This window comes from Muntiacus reevesi, chromosome 4 (genome assembly GCF_963930625.1).
Source record: "Muntiacus reevesi chromosome 4, mMunRee1.1, whole genome shotgun sequence".
Taxonomy (NCBI): Eukaryota; Metazoa; Chordata; class Mammalia; order Artiodactyla; family Cervidae; genus Muntiacus; species Muntiacus reevesi.
This window is the reverse complement of record NC_089252.1, coordinates 23878492-23895321: the sequence shown is the minus strand read 5'-3', so window position 1 is coordinate 23895321 and position 16830 is coordinate 23878492. Positions and strand designations below refer to the sequence as shown.

General features: G+C 43.0%; 1 protein-coding gene across 2 annotated transcripts in view; it reads right to left on the bottom strand.

Moving 5' to 3' along the window:
- The window catches only part of GAREM1 (GRB2 associated regulator of MAPK1 subtype 1), a 222092-nt gene that overhangs the window by 5891 nt on the left and 199371 nt on the right, over positions 1 to 16830 (bottom strand). For both annotated transcript variants that reach the window (XM_065932390.1, XM_065932391.1), the window contains exon 5: positions 596 to 762. In XM_065932390.1, the coding sequence (XP_065788462.1) occupies positions 596 to 762 (167 nt within the window). The remainder of the gene's footprint in view (positions 1 to 595; positions 763 to 16830) is intronic.

Sequence of the window (16830 nt, the reverse complement as noted above, 5' to 3'; positions counted from 1 at the left end):
GACCTGAGTCCGCCTCTTTGGGAGAAGAGTAGAGGTACATTCACGGCTGACCTCACGGTTTCACAGCCTGACCAAGAGAAGCGGGTAGACCCAAATTTGTTTCTCTAGACACAAGAAACAGTTGAAAGTTACATAGAGATAGATATGATGTAATATAATGAAAGATTTCTAAAAAAAAAAAAGTTCTCAGCCTGTGCCAACCATGGAATGAGCCACACTGCAGAAGCATTTGCTCAGGGCACCGGGAGGATGGAAATGCAAGACGGTCTGACAGTGATGGTTAGGAAGGGACACCGGCTCTGGGTGGAAATTCAGTGGAGGCAGCACCCCTGTGGTTCCGCGTCTCCCTGGAAGTTGCTGTCTGCTGGGCTGAAGTCAGAGTGGAGAGCAGCATTGGCTAGACTTATCACTGAACCCCGCACAGACTCTGCAGTCTGCATATGCCACTGGCTCCTCCATCCTAGCTCAGAACCAACAGGGTCGATGCTCGTCCAGTAAAAATAAAAAGAGGAAAACTGCCTTTCCTATCACCGCGGAGAGGGGCCGGCTCCCTGATACTGTCTGCAAGGACCGGGGGCCTTGGCATAGGACTTACATGTCGTGCAGCCCTGAAGAATAGTAGGACAAGGTGGGGCTGGGCGAGCGAGTCTGCGGCCGCGCCGGCTTGGCTGTGCGAGGAGGGACCGAGGGGCTGGTGGACTGAGGCTTTGCGCTGCGGGGCGGGACCGGCGGCGCGTTCAGGAGCCGGCACTCTTCCCGGACCTGGCGCAGAAGAGAACACGCGGGGTTAGCGACACGCGACCCGGAGGGGCCCGAGGCTGCTCTGGCGCGACACCAGCTGCGATGGACGGAGCGGAGGGGAGACCGGAGCCGACAGGGGGCTGCCAGACGTGGGGCGATTTTGCAAGAAACCAGTTTGTCAAATGTTGCTGAAATGTAGCAAGGAGCGGGGAAGGACAGCCCAGGGAGGGCGCCGGTGATCCGTGGGGACGCAGAAAAGAGGAGCAGGAAGAAAGTAAGGGTGTAAAGAGATCACGAGGTTACTAGAGGATGCCATTCTCCGGGGGAGTGGTGCTTCTTCACTGTTCAAGCTGAATTCGACTTGATCCAAACCTTAGGGGCAGAGCGGACCTTGTCTAATGGAAAAGCTCCTCCACGGCTTCTCAAGGGTAAATGTGCACCTCAGTCCCCTGGGGATCTTGTTTCTTGCAGATTCTGAGTCAGTAACCAAGGGTGGGGCCTGAGGCTCTGCATTTTTCTAACAAGCTCCCGGGTGACGCAAGCCGGGCTGGACCACAGACCATACATACTCTGAGAAACAAGGCGGCAGATGGTGGAATGAGGCAGCTCTCCAAATCCCCAAAATAGTACTGTGTGTACGAGCTGACTCTGCCTCTCTCGCCCTCCTTCATCTTCCCACCAGAGAGGAGGCAGGTGACCCGTGCCAGCAGCATCCTGCCTTCACCCGGCCTGTCTGCGAGTCACAGTCAGCATTCAGAACGTGGTTCTTCATAATGAAGCAGATATTTTATGTACTTCTCTCCGTCAGACAGCAGGGGGCAGTTTGTACCTGATTCAGCTACTCTACCCTTAACTCCATAGGGAAAAACTGAGCCAATTCTGACTCAAAAAAAAGAAAAAAGGAAAGAAAGAAAAAGGCTTTGCCTGCTTTTAGGCTGTGTTTCCACCTTTTTTCCCCCACCCTTGCCTCGAATCCTCCATCTGAGGGGCCCTGGGGTAATGAAGACAATGAAATAACAGCTCCCATTATCTTTTGGTTGGGAGTTTGCTGAAGACTAAATGAGATGTGCTCCCGTTACATCACACTGTCTGCCACCTACGCTGCACCCGGCCTCGAACTGGCTTCCAAGGCCTGATTCACTTGCAGTAGAAAACCAGCCATTAAGAACAGTTATGTGACCCCGGGTGACCCGGCAAATCTCAACTCTAAGCGAAATGGAAGCCATTAGGTCTCATCCTTTGGCATTTCTCCCTGGGTCTGCTCCCACACAGAGGACCCACCAGATAACAAGTTTTCATCTCAGCAGCTCTTGAGGCTGAAGCAAAATATTCAGAGCAGCGGATTTTCTTCACCAGCTGCAGGCTTTCCCCTTTTGAGCTCTTCTTAAGAAGGTGGTGGTGGAGGAAATGAGGTTTGGATAGGGAAGAGAAAGGCCTGTAAGCTGGCCCGGGGGGCTCTTGCCCCACTTTGGGATCTTCTGCAGAAGCTGAGAAGCAACCAGGACACTGAAAAGCTCTGGCTGGCTGCTCCCCTCCCTGACTTTTGGAAGCATGGACTAATTACAAAATAAGTAAAACAGTGTTTCCGTTTTGCTAGCAAACTGTAAAGGCGCCAACTGTGTTTCTTTTCTTTCTTAAGGAATGTCTTTAGAGTCTAGGGTGGATGGGTGTAACTTCTATAGATGTACCTGGTTCTGTTTATGCTAGAGTGACAAGAATCATGGAAAACGTGAGAGGATAAGGAGTCTGTCAATTTTTTTATTTTAAAAATAGTCACTTTTCAATAGGGGATTAGAGAGAAGTATGAGGGTTAAGGCTGAACCTGATTTAGAAACTTCTAAATTTTGGAATTAGTCGTTAAATACACTTAATTAGGGATCGCTGACCTAGATGTCAATGATGATATGCTAAGATGTCAATTACAATCCCATTTTAAATATGTATTTATTTTTAATGGAAGGATATGACTTTACAATATTGTGTTGGTTTCTGCCATAGGATCACTGGTTGATCTAGGTCTTGGGACACAGAAAAGCAGCAATGTGTAGTTGAATTTGACCTCTGGGAAGCCCTCTCTTCTCTCATAACCCCAGGCACTCAAGGTCCCTGACAGCTGCTTCTGCCTCTTCCTTGCCTAACTGGGCAGTCAGTCCTAAGAGCTTCCCCACTGGGGGTGGAAAGAGTACTATTAATAAAAAGAGGTGTTTGTAGGTGACAGGGCCTGGTGAGGTAAGCTTGGCTGACTGAGAGCCTTTCCAGCTACACTCCAAACAGCACTTGAAATATGGAAAGCTCCTGAGATGGCCACATGACTCTTGAAAGGAATTCAAGAACAAAGGGGTGTGTGTCTGTGTGGTGTGTGTGTGTGTGTGTGTGTGAATGAATGATAGAGCTGCTCACTCTTGGGATCTATCAGTGAGGAGATACTAACATGAGGCCAGGAAAAAGAGCTCTTCCCTTGTGATGAGAAGGCAGTGTCGTTAAGTCACTTCAGTCGTGTCTGACTCTTTGTGACCCTGTGGATTATACCTTGCCAGGCTCCTCTGTCCATGGGATTCTCCGGGCAAGAATACCGGAGTGGGTTGAGAAGGTAGTTTGGGTGTAATCACATGCCTTCAAGAACTAGGCTTATCTGAAACCCATTTCGGAGACAAAGGTAGTTAAAAATAAAACAAAACCTGACTTCAGAGGGACCCTGTCCTGGATGAGAGCTGAACCGTACACGGTGGAGGCGCAAATTCGTGCCTCGCCCAGCAGGTGTGGGAGGGCAGCCGTGGTGGGTGAGCCCTGCTCACAGCTCTGCAGACAGATGCGTCTCCACGTGTTACTTTCAACTTGTGGCTGCAGATGTGGGTGCTCGAAGTTGGACAGCAGCGTATTTTATGGGAAAAATTATATATGCTTTGGGGTTCCGAGGTTACACATCACAGGGTTTACAGTGCCATCTTACTTCCTAACTCTTACATCCTTTCAACAGAAATCATTCTACTTTCCTTTGGATTTAATTCATCACGGGACATTTGTATCCAAGAGAAAGTAGCTGTGGCTTGAAATGTGTTTCATCTGACAATCAAAGGTAATTTACAAGACCCGAGGGCCAATCACCCTATTTCCAGTTTTCCCTCATATTCCGTTTCATGCTGAAGTGCTACATTTTCAGCACATTCCTTCTAAAAGTCTCAGCATGTGGCTTTCATCATATTACTTCCCATCTCCAGTGGCCCCTCTGACTATGGACAAAGTCCCGCTTCTCCTGCCTCCCACCGAGGCCTGCAGCAGTCTTTCTAGTGATTTCCTCCCATTTGATGCCATCTTTCTAGTATTTCCCCTGCTCTCCGCTGTATGACAGGTCCCTCCAGTGGGGCAGGTTCAGCGTCACCTAAACTTATTCCTTGTACTTTTCCTGCCTGTCTCTGCTTCAGTTCCAACTGCCCCCCACAGCCCCGCCCTCGTCAGCGCCTAAGGCCCAGCCCTGACCTTTACAGGTGCCGTTTGGGACCGTCACACACACCATCAGCACGCGTCGCTGCTTCTGAACTCTGCACAGATGCCGTTTATATTTACTCACTCTCCATGTATATTCAAGGAGCTGGAAAGTGGACATGCTAGGGTCTGTGGTCATTGTTCTTACTGCTCTGTGCATGGCAGAGTTTGGGGACTTGTCACCCCTGGCCCAAATATGTCACCTAGAACGCCAGGCAGAGGTTACTGGATGTCACCCGACAAACACAAGGCATTTTATTTTTAAACGTATACCATGAAAATGCCTTTTATATTTTTATGTGGAAACTGTTACTGATAAGTCATCTGGGTTACCTGTTAATTTTTTGGTGTGTGTCTTCATATTGGTATCAATTTAGGGGAAAAAAGGTGTGTAGCAGACCTGGTCTCGGTGACCACCATCAACTCTGCCACCACTAACCTGGACGTGGTATCAGTGAAAATGACAGTTATTTCTCAACTGGGAAATGTTGTGGCTTCATTAGGGAAGTATGGGGGCGGAGAGGAGGGGAGAAGTATTTGGATGACCAAGAATAAGCCCCCTAACGCTGGAGCTAAGCAAGGAGATGGCATGTGTCTGAGGCAGGTATCATCACCTATCACAGACTATGGGTGACTTTTGCCTACTGGTGAGTGATCTCTGGTGATGAGCAGCTTGAGTGTTTACAGCCAAGCTCCTGGCACCTGGTTATGACGGGGTCAATCCACAGAATGAATTCAGGGCGAGCAAGCTCCCACCCATACCCAGAGCCTGGCTTCACCAGCAGTTCTCTGGTCTAAAGCCTTTCTTTCCAGCAGGACCGCACCCCCCCGCCCCCAATCTTCTCATCCTTGCCCCTTTACAAGTCTTGTCCCTTTTCTACAGCAATGTTCAACGATCCAATCTTATCAGAGATAAGATACCACTGCCTGGAGTAAGATACTTCTCTCCAGTGTTCAAGGTGCAGACTGCCAACCTAGGGCTAATCAGAGAGCTGATTTATTGAGAGGACCAATAGCGAGCTCTGCCCTTTCTAGAACTGTCGCTCCTCTCTAGTCCATGAGGCATCTGTTCAGCAAGGCATTGCCAAGTGACTGCCTCGAATGCACACAGTTCCCTAGTGGGGTGTGAAGGAAGCTGTGGGAGGGGTCCGTCCGGGGACTAACGGCCAGACCGCAGGGACCATCCACCCCACTGCCCTGCAAGTCTGAAGAACACGCGTCACTTCCCTTTCCCCTACAAACAACGTGAATCCCACTTAGGACTGACTGGTTCAGTCCCGTGCGGAGCGCCCACACAGGCTCACTGAGAGGGCACGGAGTAGGGCTGACAGGAACGAGGAGCCCCGGGAACTAGCTGGGAGGGGGGCGATGGAGGCCAGCACACGACACGGATAGAAACAGGTTCCGTAACAGCAGAAGGTGGGACGCAGATCCGTGGGAGGATCATGGATGATTCAAGAGGCAGGGGAAGGACAAACTCATAGGAAATTAAACTGAGGAAGTCTGGAGGCGGAAGGAGTCGTGAGTGTAGGAGAGAGGCAGGGAAGCACCCCCAGAAGGATGATTGGGTCTGGGGGCTCAGAAGGCGAGACAAATCCTGGTGCTGTTGATTCAGACAGACACTCAGGAAGAAGAACGGGCGCTGGGAGAAACCGAGGAGTTCAGCGTTGAAGAGAGTTTGAGCTCAGTGTTCTATTGATAGAATCTGAAGACGAGAAGAGGGCTGGACCGCTAAGAGGCGGCAGAGGAGGAGACCGAGGCGGAGAAGCACAGGGCCCGAACGGCAAGGAACAGGCCCTGCTGGCGTCACAGAAGCGGACGGTGGGGAGGACAGCTCAGGAGAGGGATGCGGTGAAGACGGGGACGGCCAGACGTCCAGGCAGGTCGGGGAGATGCGTGACAGTTAGCAGGTCACTGAGGATCTTAGCACACGAAGCTTCAGTTGAGTGAGAAGACCAGAAGCAGATTCCAGGGGAGTCAAAGCCAGAACAGGGGGCCAGGGAAGAGTTAGTGAGGACAGACCAGTCCTGCCAGGAAGGAAGGGGAGGAGCCGTGAGGCAGGGATCCTGGACTGAAGGAGGCGCGGCTCTTTTCTTGGAAGAAACTTGAAAACGTGCCTGAGTGGGTACATGCACACACGTGACCTGGAGGTCGAGTGTACGCTGACTCCAGGGACACACAGAACACACTTCCCCACAGTGCTCTGCTTTCCCCGGGCCAGTAACGGCCACGTTAAACCAGAAAAATAATGGCAGCTTATTATCTAAGAGCGTCCCAGGTGGTGCTAGTGGTAAAGAACCTGCCTGCCACTGCAGGTAAGAGATGCAGGTTTGATCGCTGGGTCAGGAAGATCGCCTGGAGGAGGGTACAGCAATGCACTCCAATCTTCTCGCCTGGAGAATCCCATGGACAGAGGAGCCTGGCGGGCTGTGGTACATAGGATCGCAAAGAGTTGGACACGACCCAAGCAACTTAGCACACAAGCAGAGCAAAGATGGGCACGCCCGGTAGAGAAAGTGACTTGGGAAAGCTTTATGTAGCTATGTGAAGGTGGTTGACAAGATCAAAGCCCAATTGCAACCTGTGGTCAGAATCTCATGCATCATAGAGTGGGACTCTTTATTTTCAGAATACTCTCCAGAAAGTGTAACTTGGTTTCCTGACTCCTGGAATAGACATTTAAAGGATCCTTTCTCCTCCTCACTCCTCATAGCTGAAAGTCTGTTTAGCTGGTGGGGGGAACTGAGCCCCATCTGAAGGACCAATAATTTATGAAAAATGGAAAACAAGGTCTTCTCCCAAATAGTCACATGTTAAAGACAATGCATGAGAATGTGTTACAATACAAAGCGTGTTATAGCATGGTTGGAAACGGGTAAATGTCAATGTTTAGCAGACAAAAATTCAAACATTACATACAACTGGAGTATCTTATACACACAAAATACTTTCTTCTGTGACATTCTCTTTCTGACACTTTCTAGGGATTAAAACAACACAACAAACAAAAGACACACAGCGTGCCTATGAAGCTACTCAGCAAAGGAATGGGCGCTTTTTAGTCTGATGATGCTTTTTGGAAAGTCTTAGCTTCTCAGAACACTCTACTTGTCTTATGAAAGAAATGACACTTTCACACCCCATTCATTCACCAACTGGACCAATGAGACAGCTTAGGAAAATGGAATACTTACAACGACATGTTCCTTGCTAAACTTTTTCTGGGGGAAAAAAATTTCATAGCAGCGACTGTTGTTTAGTCGCCAAGTCATGTCCAACTCTTTTGTGACCCATGGACTGTAGCCCGCCAGGCTCCTCTGTCCATAGAATTCTCCAGGCAAGAATACTGGAGTGGGTCACCATTTCCTTCTCCAGGGGATCTTCCCGACCCAGGGATCGAATCCAGGTCTCCTGCATTGGCAGGTGGATTCTTTACAACTGAGCCACCTGGGAAGCCCATAGCAGTAATTACTCAACTTTCAAATACAAGCAGTGGATCTGAAAGCAACTGTCAATAAGACTCCGTGAGTCCTTGTCTACAGTCTAAAATCCGGCATCCCATGCCTGTGGATGAAAACCTTGGCGCTCAAAGACCACAGCTTGGTCACCAAGGCTGCAGCCATCCTTAGGCAGACCCAGGATCATTGCTTTTATGCTGACAATAATTCCGAAAACAGACACTAGGGTGAGCTTGATCTAAAACTGGACTCACCTTCACTGTGAGTTTTCTTCTCTTAAAAAGCTGACTCGGGGATCATGTCAGTGTTCTGAAGAAAGGAGTTTTGTAACCAAGCTTCCCTGAACTTTGTAACTTTGCCTTGACTGCATGCCCTCTGCCCTGTATTTTACATTTCTTCCCACACTCCCTCTCCCAGATAACACAATCATTACAGCCTTAAGAAATCTGATTTATAAAGAGGCTTTTATACAAAGAGTTCACAACCCTGTCACATACCCATCAGGGGTATTCTAGGCCAAACATAAATTCAAGTTTTAGAATGACAATGTGGCCATCAATGAACGTCTCTTTGATGAATTACGCAAGGGTAGATATGATTTACAGTCGAAATCCCGATCCTCAGATGCATGCATTTCTTTTTCGCCATTGTGCATGTGGACGATAAGGACCAAAGGCAGGCCTGGGTCTGCCATGGCCTCCAACCTCCAGGCCTGGGGCAGAGGAGTCAAGGCCGAGGGCACAGGAGGCCGCTGCTGGGAAACCAGAAGGGCCCGCAGCTCTGAAAAGAATACTTGTTTAAATTCCAGGGTGCTTCCCTGGACTCCGAAGAAAGATGATGCCATTGGGGCAGAGAATAAAGCCCTTCTCTGAGCAAGGAGCATAATGCATGATAGATACACTGAAACAGGATATAACCTTCCTATTAATGTGATTTTGTGCGAATGGTAAACCCAAGAGTGCAGATTTGAAACAAGGGCTAGCCCATAGACTCAAAAGTGACTTTATTAACTATCTAATCATTGAGACTTTCAGTAGACACTGGAGAAAACAATTTCTTGGCCAAGAAGGTTTCATTTAAAAACAAATAACTTACATAAAACTGAAGGCAATTAGTTTCAAAATTATTAGAACACAGTAATAATTCAGTCGTTATTTCAACTAACAAATGGGAAATGCAGGTATGCCTTGCTTACCCAGTACTCCTTAAAGGTTGTAATTAAAATGAATGAAATGTCAGATGCCTTAGGAGACCTTGTTAATTAGTGGAATCCTGAGTGAATCCTTTTGTAGAGCAATTATTTTGAAAAGTAAATAGTCATTTCCAGATGAACCTGTTTAATATCTAAATTTGACTATGAATATGTCAGGTTTACTTAAGAAAAACTTCCCTTTAGTGCCTTCCTAAATTTTTTTTTAGCTTAATTTATATCACCTAACTTTTTATTGGATTATAGATATACTGTATCTTTTATATATGGTAGTGTATGTATGTTATTTCCAAGCTCCTACTTCATCCCTCCCCACTTGCCTTCTCTAATATTAATATTCAACAGAAGGAGAAAGCCCAAAGACAAAATAAAAATTCAGAGTAGGATCAATTATTTTTTTTTAATTTATTTAGTTGAAGTATAGTTGATTTCCAATGTTGTGTTAATTTCTGCTGTGCTGAAAAGTGATTCAGTTATACATATGTGTACGTACTCTTTTCCATTATGGTTTATCACAGGATTGAATACAGTTCCCTGTGCTATACAGTAGACCTTGTTGTTTATTCTGTATATAATAGTTTGCATCTGCTAATCCTGAACTTCTAATCCATCCCTCCCCACCCCGCCCCCCTCTTGGCAAACACAAGTCTGTTCCTGTGAGTCTGCTCCTATTTTGTAGATAAGTTCATTTGTGTCATAGTTTAGATTCCACATATAATGGTGTATGTGTTATTTGTTTTTCTCTTTCTGACTTACTTAGTATGATCATATCTAGGTCCATCTATGTAGCTACAAATGGCATTATTTCTTTTTTTTATGACTGAGTAGAACTCCATTATACATATGTACCACATCTTCTTTATCCATTCATCTGATGATTGACATTTAGGTTGTGTCTGTGAATTGGTCATTGTAGATATTGCTGCTATGAACACTGGGGAGAATGTATCTTTTTAAATTATAGCTTGTCTGGGTATATGTCCAAGAGTGGGATTGATCATACAATAACTATTTTTAATTTTTGAAGGAACCGCCATATTGTTCTCTATAGGGGCTGCACCAATTTACATTTCCACCTACAGTGTAGGAGGGTCCCCTTTTACCACACCCTCTCCAGAATCTGTGATTGTCCGATTTTTAAACGACGGTCATTCTGACTGCTATAAACTGACACCTCACTGTAGTTTTGATTCGCATCTAATAATTAACGATATTGAGCACATTTTCATATGCCTGTTGGCCATCTATGTCTTCTTTGGAGAAAGTCTGCTTAGTTTTTCAGCCCATTTTTAAATTGGGTTATTTGCTTTCTGTTCATAAGTTATATGAGCTGTTTGTATATTTAGAAAGTTAAGCCCCTCTCAGTTGCATTGTTTGCAGTATTTTCTCTAAGTCTGTAGGTTATCTTTTCATCTTATGGTTTCTCTTATTGTACAAAAGCTTGTAAGTTTGATTAGGTTCCACTTGGTTTATTTTTATTTCTATTGTCTTGGGAGACTGACCTAAGGAAACTTTGGTATGATTTATGTTAGAGAATATTTTCCCTATGTTCTCTTCTTTTAGTTTTATGGTGCCATGTTTTATATTTAAGTCTTGAAGTCATCTTGAGTTTATTTTTGTGTAAGGTGTGAGGATGTGTTCTAACTTCATTGATTTACACGTGGCTGTTAACTTTCTCAGCACAATTTGTTGAAGAGATTGTCTTTTTTCCATTGTATATTTTTGCCTCTTCTGTAGGTTTTGTGGATTTAATCTTTGGGCTCTCTATTCTGTTCCATTGATCCATATGTCAGTTTTTGTGTCAGTATCATACTGTTTTAATTACTGTAGCTTTGTACTGGGCTTCCCAGGTGGCTCAGTGGTAAAGAATTCGCCTGCCAATGCAAGAAATGTGGGTTTGATCCCTGGGTCAGGAAGATTCCCTGGAGAAGAAAATGGCAACCCACTTCAGTATTATTTTCCTGGAAAATTCCATGGACAGAGGAGCATGATGGGTTACAGTCCATGGAGTTGCAGAAGAGTTGGACACAACTCCACAACTATACAACAATAAGCTTTTCTGTATTGCCTGAAGTCTGGGAGCGTTATGCCTTCAGCTCTGTTCTTTTTCCTCAGGTTTGCTTTGGCAATTCTGGGCCTTCTGTGATTCCAATAGGATTATTTGTTCTAGTTCTGTGGAAAACGTCATGAGTATTTCATAGGGATACTCATTACATGGGTAGATTGCTTTGTGTAGTACGGCCATTTTAACAACATTAATTCTTCCAATCCAAGAGGATGGGAGTATCCTTCTGTTTCTTTGAATCATCTTCAGTGTCCTTTATTAATGTTTTACAGTTCTCAGCATATAGGTCTTTCACTCCCTTGGTCAGGTTTACTGCTAAGTATTTTATTTTTTTTGATGCAATTAAAAGGGTTTTTTTCCCCTCATATTCCCTTTCTGATAGTTCATTCTTAAGTGTAAAGAAATGCAACAGATTTCTTAATATTCATCTTGTATCCTGCAACTTTGCTAAATTCATGTATAAATCTAGTAGTTTTTGTGTGGAGTCTTTAGGGTTTTCTATATATAGTATCATATCATCTGCATATAACGACAATTTTACCTCTTCTTTTCCAATTTGGGTATCTTTTATTTCTTTTTCCTGTTTGCTGTAGCTAGGACTTCCAATACTATCTTGAATACAGTTTGCATCCTTGCCCTATTCCAGGATTTAGTGGGAAGGCTTTCAGTTTTTCATAGTTGAGTATTATATTGGGTATGGGATTGTGATAAATAACTTTTATCATATTGAAAAGTATCTTCCCTCTATACTCACTTTGGTAAGAGTTTTTATTGTGAATGGATGCTGAATTTTATTAAATGCTTTTTGTGCATCTGTTGAGTCATCATGTGGTTTTTGTCTTTTGTTATGTGGTATATAACACTGATTAATTTGCATACATTGAACCATCCTTGTGACCCCAGGATGAATCCAACTTGGTTGTGGTGTTGTGATCTTTTTTGTTTTGTTTGGCTGTGCTAGGTCATCATTGCAGTGTAGGGGGGTTTCCTGAGCTGTGCTGCCAGGGCTTGTGATGTGTGATCTTTTCTTGTGTTGTTAGATTCGGGGTTTGCTAATATTTTGTTGAGAATTTTTGCATATATATTCACCAAAGATAATGGCATGTAATTTTCTTTTTTGGTACTGTCTTTGTCTGGTTTTAGCATCAGAGTGATGGTGGCTTCATAGAATGTCTTTAGGAGGGTGCTTTCCACTTCAATCTTCTGGGAGAGTTTGAGAAGGATCAGCATGAGTTCTTCTCTGTATGTTTGGTAGAAGTCACATGTGAAATCATCTGGTCCTGGACTTCTGTTTATAGGGAGTTTTTAAATTACAGATGTCATTTCACTTCTGGTGACTGGTCTGTTCCAATTATCTATTTCTTTTTGATCCAGTGTTGGTGGGCTGCCTGTTTCTAGAAACGTGTCCATTTCTTCTAGATTGTTGAATTTATTGGCATATAATTGTTCACAGTATTCTCTTATGGTTTCTTAGAATTTCCTTGGTATTGGTTATTTCTCCTTTTTCATTTCTTATTTTGTATATTTGGGTCTTTGCTCCTTTCTTCTTGGCAAGCCTGGCCAGAGATTTGTCAAGTTTGTTTATTCTTCAATGAAGCAGCTCTTTGTTTTGTTGATCTTTTTCTATTCATAAAAAAAATCTTTTATTTCCTCTCTGATCTTTATTATTCCCTCCCTTCCTTCTGCTCACTTAGGTTTTGTTTGCTCTTTTTCTAATTCTTTTAGGTGGTAGATTAGGTTGTTTGAAATTTTTCTTATGTTTTGAGAAAGGCATGTATTCTAAGAACTGCTTTTGCTGTATCCCATAGATTTTGTTTGGTGTTGCTTTTATTGTCATTTATCTCAAGGTATTTTTTGATTTCCTGTTTGATTTTGTTGTTGACTCACTGGTTTTTAGTAGCATGTTGATTCCATGTAATCAATTTTCTTATTTTTCTGTAGTTGATTTCTAGTTTCATGCTGTTATGGTCTGAGAAAAGGCTTAGATGTTATAATCAGAAATAATTTCTATACTCTTTTAGTTTATTAAGGCTTGTTTTGTGGCCTAGTATGTGGTCAATCCTAGAAAATGTTCCCTGTATACTATACTAAAAAAGAATGTGTAGTGTCTTTTTGGAAATAACGTCCTGAAAATATCAATTAAGTCTAACTGTTGTATCCTTTAGGATCTATGCTGCCTTACTGATTTTCTGTTTAGAAGATCTAATGATTGAGTGGGTGTTAAAGTCTCCTGTTACTGTATTCCCATCAATTTCTCCCTTTATGTCCTTTGGTATTTGTCTATGTATTTGGATGCTTCTACATTGGGTGCAAATATTTTGATAAGTGTTATATACTCTTCTTATACTGATTGCTTTATCATTATATAGTGTCCTTCTTTAACATTCTTTATAGCCTTTCTTTTAAAATCTATTTGGTCTGTGTGATCCCCATTTTCATTTCCATTTGCATAAGATATCTTATTCCACCCCCTCATTTTCAGTATATGTGTGCCCTTTGCCTTAAAGTGGGTCTCCTGTAAGGAACATATTGTAGGCTCTTGTTTCATATATTTTACTCCAGTCTATCACTCCCTTGTTGCCATCCATAGTCATCCTTCTTTCTGGCTGTGATGCGTCTTGGTTGCGGCACACAGGCTTTCTCCAGCTGTGGTGTGCCGGCTACTCATTGCAGTGGTTTCTCTTGTTGCAGAGCACAGGCTCCAGGCGCATGGGTTTCAGTAGTTGCAGTGCATGGGCTCAGCAGTTGTGGCATCCTCCTAGACCAGGCATCAAACCAATGTCCTTTGCATTGAAAGGTGGATTTCCAACCACTGGACCACCAGAGAAGCCCTCCCTTGTCTTCTAACTGCAGCATTTAATCCAGTGACATTTAAAATAATTATTGATAGATATGTATCTATTGTCACTTAAAACCTTATTTTCCAGTTGATATTTGTATTTTTTGTTTGTTTGTTTTTCTTTTTGTAGTTTATGATTTCCCTTTACATTATGCTTGTGTTCTCTCCTTTTCGGTTTTTGTAAATCTACTGAATGTTTTCATTTGTTGTTATCCTGTTTTTCAAGTAGTTTAACCCCTTCCTACATCAACTTGCTTTAGACTGATAGTCATATACCTCAAACACATTCTAAAAATATTCACATTTTATTTCTCTCCTCCCCCCACATTTTATGATTTTGATGTCCTCTTTAACATCTTCATGTTTATCCTTTTGCTGTTCATTGTGGCTGTCATTGCTTTCACAAAAACTTTCTGATCTTTAAAAAAATCTGTGTACTGGCTTATTTAAGTGATTTACTTTTCCAATTGTGATTTTCTCTTTCCTATATATTCTTGCCTCTTTTCTATTTAGAGAAAACCATTCATTATATCTTTTAGGATAGATTTAGTATTGCTATATTCTTTTAGTTTTTGTTCTGCTGAGAAATTCTTTGTCTTCTAAATGATAATTTTACAGGGTAGCGTATCCTAGGTTGCATATTTCCCCTATGTTGCTATTTCCTCTGGCCTGCAAATGTTTCTGTAGAGAAATCAGTTGATAAACTAATGGGGGTTCCCTTGTAATTAAATCTTTGTTTTTCTGTTACTGCCTATTTAGAATCCTCTTTTTAACTTTTGCCATTTCTATTATATCTTGGTGTAGGTCTGTTTGGGTTCATCTTATTTGGGGCCCTTTATGCCTCCTATACCTGGATATCTGTTCCTTCTTTAGGTTTGAGAAGTTTTCTCAAACTTTCTCCAAATAAATTTTTCCATAATTTCTCCAAATAAAATCAATCCCCCTTTCTCTTTTTTCTCCTTTTGGGATCTCTATTATACATAGATTGGCATGCTTTACATTTTCCCATAGGTTTCTTACTTTTGCTTTCATTTAAAATTTTTCATTTGGCTTCTTCTGAGTGGGTGATTTCCATTATTCTATATTCCAGAATATTTATTCATTCTTCATCATGCAATCTACTATTCATTGCCTTTAGCTCAGGTTTCACCTCAGCAAATGAGTTTTCTAATTTTTTTCACTCCTCTTTATAGCTTCTAGTTCCCCTTTACTGTAATCTGAATTCCAATTGATAACTCTTCTTAATTTCTTCAGTATTTTCACGATCTCCTTTTAACTTGGTGTCTATGAGACTGAAGAGTTTGTTTCACTGTTGGTTCTTTCAGGGGGAATTCTACTGATCTTTTAATTGGGAGTGTTTCCTCTGTTTCTTCATTTTTACTCATATTTCTCTTACTCTATGAATTTAGGAGAAATAATTATCTACCATGGGCATGGAGGGCTATTTGTGTGTGGGAACATCCTTGTGTAACCTGTGTAGGCTTAATATTTTTGGTGCAAGGGCTGTTTTTAGCATGCATGCCTGTTGCCTCTTTGCTCAGTGTTTGTTGGCAGTAGAGTAGAATCGATTCTTCCAGCTCAACTCTTGAAAATCACTTCTCTCAGCTTTTAAACAATATATTTTATGATTTCCCCCTTAATTTAGGTAGCCGTGTGAGGGCCCTCATTCTGTAGGGTGGCCACATCCTGGTGTGACATCTGGCAGCACCATGACCTAGCCCTACCCATGCCTAATGGAATCAGTCAAGGCAACTTCTCAGCTTTAGTATTTCTAGAGAGGTTTTCCTAGGAATTTGAGTTTCTTGATGTGCATCTGTAGCCTTGGAACCACGTGTGGCATTTTTATAGATACTCTCTAGTTCTACAAAGTCCCCAGGTCTCCCATGAAAGGATTACATATTATTGGGGTCCATAGGTGGCTGAGCATTTCTGTAGTTCTTGGTTTATGATGATTACAATTTTGGCTCCACAGCTAGATAACTGTAACATATAGCTTATCAAGTAGACATTTTAAAACTCAGATGAAAAGAAGGTTTTGTTACTTTTAAAGCCAGTACGGTTCCTGGGATATCTTAAAAAACTAGGAAAATGAAACTCACAGGCACTTTGGGAAGGCAGGGATGACTGTCCCCTGTTTGGGTGCCAGGAGTCTCTGCTGGCCTGACTGTGGAGGTAGATGTCCTTGTCCCCATCAGTTTCCATGACTCTCTGGGGAGCCTTTATTCCTTAGGTAAGGAAGGACAGAGGAAATAACCTCCAAAAACTTATTTTCTATCTGACCCTAAAAAAACAATCCATCTCCTATCGAGGTATTGCTACTACTTACTTAATGCTTACCACGTGCCAGGGAATATTGCCAAGTACTTTGCACAATACAATAATGCAAGGAAGATGTTATTATTAAGTCTTGCAGGAACTGAGTCAGGAAGTGAAATATTTTGCCCAAGCTATGAAACTGCTAAGGGGCAGGAGGAGGATGAAAAGCCACGTGTGCTCTTAGATAGAGGTACAGAGCATCGCATCTATCTATCACATAGTATGGCAGATGGCTCCTCTCTGCTTCTGGTGAAATTCCACTGAGAGGGGAAATGAAGACTCAGGGTCGTTGGGGTCTCCTTCCACCTTCTCATCAGGTGCTCAGCCTGTCTGAAACAGATTTAGATGCTCCAAATCACCTCTGTGTAGCCAGTCAGTCTTTTCAAGCACCTACTGAACTCAGTCCAGTGTGGAATCTGGATTAAATTCATCCTTTCTGTCTTATTTTCCTCAAGCATCAGTAACACAGTGTGCTCCATTACAGGAACTTTATTTAAAATGAATGAAAATTTTATAACAGTGGATGTATGCTACCAATCCATCTTATGACTCAATCCCCACATCCTGCTTCTCAAATGTCAAGGGGGCCATTCCAAAGGTTAACAAATTCTCCATCCATACGCAGTAAAACTTGCTTTAAACAAGTGGTTTATAACCTAGAGCTCCTTTTAGGATATTCCTTTCACGAATCTTAGGAATCACTGTAATGTTAACATCC